At 46.6% G+C, this 11,355-nt stretch overlaps 1 protein-coding gene across 1 annotated transcript; it reads left to right on the top strand.

The window, feature by feature from the left end:
* Nucleotides 1-4,285: 4,285 nt before the first annotated feature.
* LOC130374773 (terminal nucleotidyltransferase 5A-like) lies at nucleotides 4,286-11,087 on the top strand. Its single transcript, XM_056581724.1, has 2 exons — nucleotides 4,286-5,427; nucleotides 7,060-11,087. The coding sequence occupies exons 1-2, from the start codon at nucleotides 4,999-5,001 to the stop codon at nucleotides 7,879-7,881; spliced, it is 1,251 nt and encodes a 416-aa protein (XP_056437699.1). The 5' UTR covers nucleotides 4,286-4,998; the 3' UTR covers nucleotides 7,882-11,087.
* Nucleotides 11,088-11,355: the final 268 nt, after the last annotated feature.

Raw genomic sequence — 11,355 nt, 5'->3', positions numbered from 1 at the left:
CTCTGGTTATGCAGCAGACACAGGGAGGGCTCACTAAATCAAAAAACTAAATCAAAGAGAATTTTACTTTTTTTAGATCACACAACTTTAATGTTGGCAATATAATAGTATATTGTCTCATCGGGCAAGATTTCTTCACTGCATGTCATATGACTCCTCTGTCTGGGGTTATGTGTGGGAAAGTACTTCACCGGTGTTACACTAGCAGAGAAAGCGACAGAGAGAGAGTGACAGAGAGAGTGAGTGGCCTGGTTGATATGAATTTACGTGAGCGCTTTTACTAAGTGAAGAGTGCCCCCTAGCTCATTCAAAATCGGAGCATTGGAGACAGTGGACCTCTGTTATCTTTTTCACAAAGACCACCTGTAGATGGCGATATTGCTACAATCTTTCCCCTTTCAATTCTCCCACAATAACCCACTAACACCCACACCCACACACACACACACACACACACACACACACACACACACACACACACACACACACACACACACACACACACACACACACACACAGAAAGAAAAAGAGAGAGAGAGAGATAGGCAAAAAGGGAGAAAGGAAAAGAGAGAGAGTGAAGAAGAGATGCACAGTGTGCAGGAGGGAGCAGTGTGGCATGGCTTATGTCCAGGGCAGCGTGCGCGTGAGGATATCTCATTAGTGGCTATGGAGCTAGTTAGTGGGGGCTTACGCTACTCAGAGCTCTGCACAAGGTCGGCATGGCTGGCCGAGGGCTGCTATTAAGGCCAGAGTAAAACTGATACTCGCAGATAGACTCCGGGAGGTCTTGTACAACGCGACGTCCCAACGCAATGCCTGCCTCTAGTTTGGAAGCATTAGATTAGAGCATTGGAATGTTAGTTATTAAATCGGTAGTGATATTCTTTTTGTCCTTGTTAAGTTTTTTATTGTGAAAATGATTTGGCATTTTGGGGGTTAGAAATTGTTTCAAAGCGTTTCTCATGCATATTGCATATCTTTTTTTATTAGCCTAAGCTGAGTCTCTCAATATGGAGGAGTAGCCTATCGACAACCAACACCCCCATGATGCATTCTAACAGAAGCCTAAGGCCTACCCAACGTGGCAACTCTGAGGACTTACAGTTGCAGGACAATGTAAGGAAATAAAAGGCACTAAGGATTTCATCTCTTTTATTTTTTACTGATTTAATGCTTGGAAAATCCAACATTGTTCGTTTTTATTTCAGCCTACAGGGTGCAGTGTCTCCACATTGATCACATACATGAGAGTCGTCATGGATGCAGTGGAATAGACCGGCACAGGGAAGGGAATGTGTTTATTGCAATATGCACTTACCGCTCGAGTCATGCACACTATATAAACACGACTCATCATATTTATTGGTCACAACATACTGAAAATATTTAACTAAATGTCACTATCCATCTTCAAAGCACTAACACTATGTGGCCTTGTCTTGAGTTAACACCACAACGCCAAAGGAATTCGATTTCAAAAGAAATGTAAAACATAAAACTACTGTTCAACTCCAGTGGAACAGTGCATGTGGCCTGTAATCGTCAATAGTATAAACAACATGAAGTAATTGAATGATCAATTAATCGATTGTTCTAATTGTAGGGTAAAGGCCAGTGAGGGTGGTGGTGGTGTTGGTGGTGGTGGAGAAGGTGATGGAGCGGATGTGGGAGGCGGGGTAAGCGGAGTTTAAAAGCGGCCTGTTCCGTTCTCGTGGCTCAACGTAAGCTCATAATTAACTTTGGCATGTCGCTGAATGGCTGGGAGAGAGAGAGTGTGGGGGGGGAGGGGGGGGGGGGTGAGGGGGAGGGCAGCAGGAAGAGAATTGAGAGTTTGTGGACGAAGGTATACGGACGCTTGCGAACTTGCAGTAAGCAAACTGAAAATAACCAACAAGGGGACATGCATGCAAATCCAGAGTGACCCAATGCATTGATGATGCATGCATGCACTCCTTCCAGTCGAATGTCCGTCCTGTACTGACAGCGATACATTTTACGTTTCTCATTCTTCTGACTAATGCACTTTTTGCTAGACCCTTTGGATACAAGCATCTGATAAATGCCCTTAATGTAAATGTAAATGTATACACACACACACACATGCATGCACCACAAACACCCACCTACCCACACCCATCCATCAAACCACACACATGTACACACAGACGTACGTAGACACCCATGTGCATGCACACGCGCAAGGTTTTGTCCTCTGTTGCCAAATGTGGCATCTATCTATAGGTTTTGGCCCGCTAAACAGGGGTCTTGTGGAAGATCTCCTCTCATAAATCCGCTGATGCCGTCAGACACTGGGAACCAAGCTGGTGTCATCCACTTCCCGGGTCAGAGGTCAGGTAAGTTCCGGTCCATGGCTCTGAGCCTGTCACTGAGTCAGTGGGTGAATGAGAACCGGGGTGTGTGTGTGTGTGTGTGTGTGGGGGGGGGGGGGGGGGGTGGTCTAGCAGCAGGCCTGCATGGCCTAGACTCATATTGACCTCCATTAACCCCCAGGCTGTTGTTCAATTTAATATAGGATATTTAGCCCACGCAGCATTCATTTAAAGCATCCTAGAACAATGCTTAAAACTGAACCCTTGCATCCAAAATGTGGATGGCCTGTTTGCAGTACAGGTGGCCAAAGTCTGATTTGTATTTCTGTAGATGGTTTGTCTATTTAGTGTGACAGGAGTGGATGAAAGAAAATGTATTCTGTGTAAATGTCTCATTTATTTTGTGGTGGGAAAGATCATAGATTAAACTTAATGCGGCCCTTTCTGCAGCATTAATCATTGCAGACATAAGATTTGGAATTAGAGAAATTTGCATTTTTACCGTTATCGTTAATGCATGGATGAATGTGTATGTGTGCAGATGTCTTTGTTTTTGTGTGTGAGTCGTATACGTGAGTGTGTGTGTGTGTGTGTTAGTGTGTGTTTGTGTGTGTGCATCATGAGTGTGTGTGTGTGCATGCATGCGTGTGCGTGTGCGTGTGTGTGTGTGTGTGTGTGTGTGTGTGTGTGTGTGTGTGTGTGTGTGTGTGAGAGTATGTGTCACTTCACATACAGGTTAATCTTCAGTAAGCTGGTTTATGGGCTCGTCTGCAGTGACGCAGATGTGCCAGTGAAGCTGTGTACTGATAAATTCTCCCTGACAACTAGCCTAGCCTAGCTTAGCCTTTAGCCTAACGAGACTACAGGCTATAATGTAATGTATGTATGGACAGAATGAGGCTCTCTCTCTCTTTGCAGGCCTATGTATACGTGTGTGTGTGTGTGTGTGTGTGTGTGTGTGTGTGTGTGTGTGTGTGTGTGTGTGTGTGTGTGTGTGTGTGTGTGTGTGTGTGTGTGTGTGTGTGTGTGTGTGTGTGTGTGTGTGCGTGTGTGGATGTGTGAGTCTGTGTGTGTGCGTGTGTGCTTGTGTCTTGGGGTTTGTGGGTTTGTGTGTGTGTGTGTGTGTGTCTGTCTGTCTGTTTATATCTGTATGTATGTACGTATGTATGTATGTTTGTATGCATGCATCTATGTATGCATATATACATGTATGCATGTATGGGTGCATGTATATATGTATGTATGGATATGTGCTTATATGTATGTATGACAGTATGTAGGCTATGCACGTGCATGAACAGGATGTGTGTAATGCTCTATTTATGGATGGACAGATGCATGTAAGGCGCACACACACACACACACACACACACACACACACACACACACACACACACACACACACACACACACACACACACACACACACACACACACACACATCACCATGCATTGTAGTTTTATTGAGAATAAGGAGTTAAAACAACCGTCTAGAGCTGGGCGCTAGAAACACCACCTCCCAGCTCATCTGTCCTGCACATCGATGTGGACAATTTATTTTGATCTTCTTTTTATTCTTTCTTCCTCTTATTTTGACGCTCTTTGTTAACCCTTGACAGTTCACAATTTAACTTTATGGGAGTAGATGCAACATTTACAAACACGTTATTACACGTATTACTTTTTTGTAAAATTATCACAGCGTGACAGACTGGGAATCAATTGTGTGACTGCCTGCACAATAAACAGTGGCTAAACAATACACGGTGGTTAAGTCTATAGGCTACTTATCAAACCGGTAATGTATCACTTTAACTAAAGTCATGAAAATAAGCTAATTTGTTATAACTATAGCGGAGCCTTGGCGTAGAACTAAGGAGGACGCTCTGCAGCCATTGGTGGGCGTGGCTATCAATCACGTCGAGAAGCCCCGCAGTTCCTCTGGCTCGGGGCTCCTAGTTTTCACAACTTCTCCAGCAGCTGTGCAGCGGGACTTCTGTGGCATTGTACAATGCCAACCCTCGAAAAAAGAATCCAAAATGTAAGTCATAATACAATTTCACGCACCACTTTCTGAAGAAAGCAAAAGTAGGTGTGCAGATTGTCGAATATTATAATTGCAACATTTGTGCGTAACGGATGCAGCAGCAGCAGCGGAGAAGGAGGCGCGCGGACGGCGGTGCGTAAAATCGACACTTTCTCCGACGAAAAAAAAAGGAACGGCTACTTTTCGGAATGCGTGTTCTTTTTCTTTCTTTTGAAACTCCTGTCAATGTTGGTGGATGCATGCTGTGGACGTGCCATGTTTTGAACGGGTCAGAAAATAACGGACACCCAGCAGATGCGAGTGAGTTATCCTCAAGGCTTTGTACAGCTGATGAATCGAATTAGTCTAGCCTAGCAGACTTTATGTAAGAAGTAGGACTACACTATCTCTGGCTACGCGTGTCCACAGTGCACGTCCTAGTTTATGCAGAAATACCATTTTGCACGGAATCGTATCATGTTGGCGACTAGAAGCGACCGTAAATCGCCGATTTAGAGCACAGGCCCCAGCAGTCATCTGAAGGGGCTGCACGGAAACTGACCCCTCGACCAAAGCACGAGAAATCACTCGATATAAACGTGTATGTTTACATTGAACAACTAATATCTACCTCCCGGCAAGATGGACGAGCCCGCGGACTCGCCGCCTCCTGTGGACAGTTGCTTAGACAGAGACAGCCTCAACCTCAGCGTCCTAAACTGGGACCAGGTGCAGCGGCTGGACGCCATACTCACCAGCTCCATCCCCATCCACGGGCGATGGAACTTCCCCACGCTGGAGATGAAACCGAGGGACATCGTCAAGGTGGTCCGGTGTCGCATGGAGGAGAAGCGGATACATGTGCGGGAGGTGCGGTTGAACGGCTCCGCCGCCAGCCACGTCCTGCATGAGGACAGCGGTTTGGGCTGGAAGGACCTGGACTTGATATTTTGTGCCGATCTGAAAGGGGAGTTGGAGTTTCAAATCGTGAAGGATATCGTTCTGGATGCACTGCTGGACTTTCTGCCGGAAGGAGTGAATAAGGAGAAGATCACACCAGTCACCTTAAAGGTCAGCATGCACCATTGTTCTCAACCTTTGGGGAGTCCCCTGATATGCATGTGTGGTCGCGGGAGATTGCTGATATAAACTGTATACATTTGATGATACATTTTAACAAACTATATACATTTTAAAATACTTTTTTAAAAGGTCACATATAAATCCTGTAGGCCTATATATCTGACTGCCTCAGGATTCATATCCACGAGGCAGCATAATACTACTTATCACTAAGTGTACAGCAGGGCGATGCGATTACGTCCTCGGAACACTGATATTACCGGCAGATGCTAATTGGGTAATAATGATTTGAGGGGAAGCAGATTCACAAATGTTAAAGCTGAGGTCGCAAACATTTCTAGAGCTGGAAATGAGGTCTGTGTCCAAAAAGGCTGGGAACCACTTGGTGAGATGTTTTGACATGTTACCTATTTGTAGCTATAATATTGTGCAGGCTCAGACACTTTGGTCTAACTCGCCAACGAAGTGCCAAGAGAGATTTCACTATCACTTCTCGTTAATCACCGCAGGAACTAGGATGTTATAAGCATTCAGGTTGCCTACTTGGGAGGCCTGCTTATTTGACGGGCAATTGGAACTAATTGCGCCCAAGACCAACTAGGCCTATCTATTGTAACCTTATAGGCTACATCCACGTTGGGGTCCATTTTATGTAGTATTTGAATGTATAGCTGCAACAGAATGATAGGGCTGCAGATAGATAGGCCTAGTCAGAACGATGGGTTTCAAAGAGGATTCTGTCTAATCCAATTTAAGTCAGATTCACATTAATCAGCCGGCTACGGAGTTCCTTGAGAAAGTAACCGTTAGCGCCTGAACGAGCTACAGCCACAATATCAGCCCCTTTCCTTGATGTGGACTTGCAAGAGCTACTCGGAACCCATGAATAATTTTGTATAAATCAATGTAATTAGAAACATGGAACGTTCACTTTGATGCAATGAACTTGACTTAAATTGAATGTGCAGAAAGCACTTCACAAAGAGACTTGAATTATAAATGATAAGTTAATAAAGTTTGACCTATTTCAAGAACAAATGACATGGAAATAATGGAAATAAGCTTTTTTCTATTTATCCTTCATAGTTTATGATTCATGTTGTTCATTGGTTGGCTGCAAATCTATACCTACATTTTAAATTATCGGATGAATATCAATCAAAAAGTTTTGTTACTTTTTTCTACCCCTGTACTCCGCTGCATCTATGACATTCAAGTTGACTTATGAAGCCCTTTATTACAATTGCTGTCTGGATTGGTTTGGCAGGCCTATGGTCAGACGAGATGCACATTTCATGCTCTAAGCCCTCAAATAGGAAAGAAACAAAGCAGAAATAAATTGTCCATTTCTTGGCGAGAAAGCATCCAACCCCCCCCCTTAACGTCTGCAGACCCAGAGAGATTAGGAACATGGAAAAATCCCTAGACGAGGATATTCTTTACACAGAGTAATTAAAAAGCAATAAAAACAAAGATCCCTGCTCGACGCTTTGACCCAACAGCAAACGCACAACATCAGCTGACCCCACGACCTCCTGATGATCAGTGTCCAACTCAAACCACCCCTGACCGCTCACCTCTCCCCTTTGCCCCCCCCCCCCCCCCCCCCCCCCAACCCAGGAGGCCTATGTCCAGAAGATGGTGAAGGTGTGCAACGACTCAGACCGCTGGAGCCTCATCTCCCTCTCCAACAACCGCGGCAAGAACGTGGAGCTCAAGTTCGTCGACTCCCTGCGGCGGCAGTTCGAGTTCAGCGTGGACTCCTTCCAGATCCGCCTGGACTCCCTGCTGCTCTTCTACGAGTGCTCCGAGCACCCCATGGCCGCCACCTTCCACCCCACCATCCTGGGCGAGAGCGTGTACGGCGACTTCCCCGCCGCCCTGGACCACCTGCGCCGGCGGCTCATCTGCACACGCAGCCCCGAGGAGATCCGCGGCGGGGGGCTCCTCAAGTACTGCCACCTGCTGGTGCGGGGGTTCCGCGCGGCCTGCGCGGCCGAGATGAAGCTGCTGCAGCGCTACATGTGCTCGCGCTTCTTCATCGACTTCTCGGACATCGGCGAGCAGCGGCGCAAGCTGGAGTCCTACCTGCAGAACCACTTTGTGGGCCTGGAGGACCGCAAGTACGACTACCTGGCCACGCTGTACGAGGTGGTGCGCGAGAGCACCGTGTGCCTCATGGGCCACGAGCGGCGGCAGACGCTGAGCCTCATCTCGTCGCTGGCGCTGCGCGTGCTCGCCGAGCAGAACGCCATCCCCAACGCGGCCAACGTCACCTGCTTCTACCAGCCGGCGCCGTACGTGGCCGACGGCAACTTCAGCAACTACTACGTGGCGCAGGTGCAGCCGGTGTACTCGTGTCCGCCCTCGCCGTCACGCCACTACCACCCGCCGCCGTATCACCCCGTGTACCAGCAGGCCACCTGGCTGCCCTGCAACTAAAAAAAAAAGGCCAAAAATGTTGTTCGTCCCGTGTTCTGCTTGTGCTGCCGTCGCTGCTGCTGCTGCTGCTGCTCGCCGCTGCCGCTGTTGCCGTCGTTGTCCATGGTGGCTCCCCCTGACGTTTTTGCGATGATGAGGAAGAGTTTCTTTCTCTGAGGAGTTCCGGGGGGAAATGGGAGAACGGAGGATGGAAAGGGGAGACAATGCATCAAGGTCCCCCCGACGCGGAGAAAGGCTTTTCTCCCCGGGGGGGGGAAGGGGGATTGTTGTCAGAGTGGGTGGTGGGAGCGCGAGTGTCAGATATTGCCCTCAGTCCGGTGAACATGATAATGACCCTCATAGCCTCGTTCGTATTCAATACACAGTGTTGCAGAATGTCTGAGCTAACAGCAATACCGGACACGGTGGTTTTCAATCTATGCTGAAAACCAAGACTTAAGATTTTGTACAAAGAGCGCATCAAAAAACCAATCTACGGTCGACGATCACAGCGATCCAGCGAGGTCGATTGCGAACCACGAGTGGAAATAGAGAAGTGGGAGGCACTCTACATGAGAAGAGGAACCGCCCCCCCCCCCCGCAGCAGACGGACATTGTCGGCCATGTTTATCCGATGTCATCGCAACGGACAAAAGCACGCTTCATCACTGTACAGAAATAACTTTCTCTTGAGGAAAAAAGTGCCTAGATAAAAAAAAAGAAATCCTACAGGGAAGAGATATTTTGTTATTCCTGTTTTTTTTAGAGGACTATAGAGCTGTTTTAGGGGCCGATCTCACCGAACGCTTTTTTGTAATAGCTGGGGCGGGGCTGTATAGTCTTTGTCCCCCTTGGTTCTCATTGTTCTCATTGAACCAAGCACGGTTCCCAATGAGAACAATGGCTAAGTGTCTCACTGTTTTCTAATACGAGCTACACGCTTTTTTGGCCGCGCGCAGCTGCACGCATCCCAAATTGAAAACATTTAAACTCTGGAGCCCGTCCTCATTGTAGGTTTCGGGGTGTACATGTTTCCTGGTTTCCTTGCAACAGTAAAGAGGTACATCTTCCTGCTGTACATTTTCTAGGCTAATTCTAACAAATGCAGTGCAGTACGCCTTGTGTTTCACAGCCTGCAAAGTTTTTTTTTCGGTGGGCTCAGCTCCTAAGGGACCTGTGTGGGCTATGCTGTTAATGAATGTATTTTGGACCAAAGAGTGTCAATACTGAGATAGATCTCTTATACTAAGGGTAAAGGCTTAAGGAGCAACCGAGTAGATCCGGACCAATGCAAAACCAGCTGGAAGGGCAGGGAGGTTGATGAGTGAGTGTGTGTGTGTGTGTGTGTGTGTGTGTGTGTGTGTGTGTGTGTGTGTGTGTGTGTGTGTGTGTGTGTGTGTGTGTGTGTGTGTGTGTGTGTGTGTGTGTGTGTGTGTGTGTGTGACGTGTGTGTGTGTGGGTGTGTGGGAGATAAGAACGAAGAAGGACAAAAAGGAGAGGGAGGTGAGAGACTTGCCAAACCCCGCAACACACATCACCAGAGTTGGTCTCCATGGTTATGTGGCGCTAATACAAACGGCATGTTTGTCAGAGGCGTGGAGGTTGCATTGTGTATACACACACAGGTAATGCATGTCTAAGTAGATATTGATAGGCCTGAAGTGAGGACATACAACTTGTAGTCATACAGGCTGGTATCCCCCCCACCCCCACCCAGAAGAAAACTCTGACGTTGGAACACAAAAGAAAGATTAGTTCTTTGTGTGTTTTTAACTTGTATTTTTCTTTGAGATACGGGGGATTGGGGCTTGACGATCGGTTCCCAGCTGGTTGTGCTCTGACTAAACACAGAAAAGTAATGTCCATTTGTGGAAATAGAGATAAGGATAATCGCAGTATATGCAGGGAATGGGATCAAAAAAATCAAAACCAAGGGTGGACTACAGCATGTTTCAACTCTTGGATGGGGAATTTGAGTTTCAGAAGTTCCTCGAACCAAACCTCTCGTCAGATATCCTATTTTTCTATTGACCTCTATTTTTGTACAGTTTGTGTCTGGCCGCGGCCATAGGGAGACTAGTGAGGTTGAGTTGTCGAGTATAAAGAGTATTTTTGTGAGATTTTCTATGATACTACACTGTTGAAGAGCAGTGGCTGCGACTGGGCGTGATACTTGATGTGTTTTCAGCTGTGTCAGATGTTTTTTTTTTTCATTGCTCAAAAGAGATTGTGTCACTTTTCTGTTCAGAGGTTTGAATGCCACACGTGTGGGACCTAATTATTACTGGAGAGTATTGTCTTAAGATGAATGGAGTAATAATAATAAAAACACAACCAAACATTTTCTTTTCTTCTCTTCAATTCAATCAACATGATATTATATACTATAGTGCCAGAGAAGAAAGTATCATGTCTCCCTGTGAATATGCTAGTTTTCTAAAAGAGGGAGATGACTTTACATTTAAACAAAACCTCACTTCCCAACTGGGATTATTGTAAAATGGAGGAAGACTGATATTTAGCACTAAATCAGGCCAATGAGAGAATAAGAGAGGGAAAAGCAGGCAGACAAAGAGGCTGAGTAATCCAGGGTTGGCCATGGCTTTTGACAGGGTGAACGGCCCCAGATAGCTAACTGCAGGATCCCAGCAGGCAGGCCTGGCACCGCTAGCTTGTAGCCTGCAAACGTGATGGAATCCTCTGTGGCTATAGCAGCTAGCTAGCCATTAGCGATAGGCGAGCTAGCCTCTTGCGACCAGACCATGTCAGAAAGATTCTTGGCTTTATTTTTATTTTATTCATCCAGGTTGAAACACATTGAGATAAAAAAATCGATTTTGAAAAGGGTAATCTGGTCACAAGGATAGTTAGTAGTGCAGCACAGGGGGAAATTCAACACAAAACAAACAACACAACTTACAACAATTGGTCATACTCCAAAGATACTACAAAGACTAAAAATCCAGCGCATTGACAGCAGCTAATCGCACTCCATTCCAGGTTCTTAGGAGTCTATTGAAAACAGTCGTCAGTCCTAAGGTCTTTCTGCCAGGCTTGGCCGTTCAAGGGCCCTACAAATGCAGTACGGGAACCTTACTGCCGGCCGAGCCTTGTTCCCCCAGAAACACATGCTGGCAGCCGGACTGTGGCCTGGCTCAACGCTCTGCGTCACTGTAATGCCAAGACAACCAGGGACCTCCAGATGTCATGTCCGACGCCTCCATTCTTTTCTCATCGTTCCCTTCTTTACACAACTCTCATGTTCCATCTCTTTTTCCCTTGTCCTCACAGCTCTCTCTCTCTCTCTCTCTCTCTCTCTCTCTCTCTCTCTCTCACACTCTCTTGCTCGCTGACGTTTTTATAATTGCTTCTGCTTATTTATGCTTATCATTGCTTATTAGTCTGCTGGAGGCTGGGTGGATGAGAGCAAGACAGAGAGTGAGTGTCTTTGTGTGAGTGGGACGGAAAGAGAGAGGGAGAGAGGGGGAGGAAGAG

Source organism: Gadus chalcogrammus, chromosome 21 (genome assembly GCF_026213295.1).
Source record: "Gadus chalcogrammus isolate NIFS_2021 chromosome 21, NIFS_Gcha_1.0, whole genome shotgun sequence".
Classification (NCBI taxonomy): Eukaryota; Metazoa; Chordata; class Actinopteri; order Gadiformes; family Gadidae; genus Gadus; species Gadus chalcogrammus.
The sequence above is the reverse complement of the archived record's forward strand: the minus strand, read 5'-3'. Positions and strand labels throughout refer to the sequence as shown.

Excerpts from the sequence above, each read along its gene's own strand:
- LOC130374773 (XM_056581724.1), top strand. The coding sequence starts at position 4,999 with ATGGACGAGCCCGCGGACTCGCCGCCTCCTGTGGACAGTTGCTTAGAC. Across the intron at positions 5,428-7,059 it reads TCACACCAGTCACCTTAAAG|GAGGCCTATGTCCAGAAGAT; the intron begins GTCAGCATGCAC and ends CCCCCAACCCAG.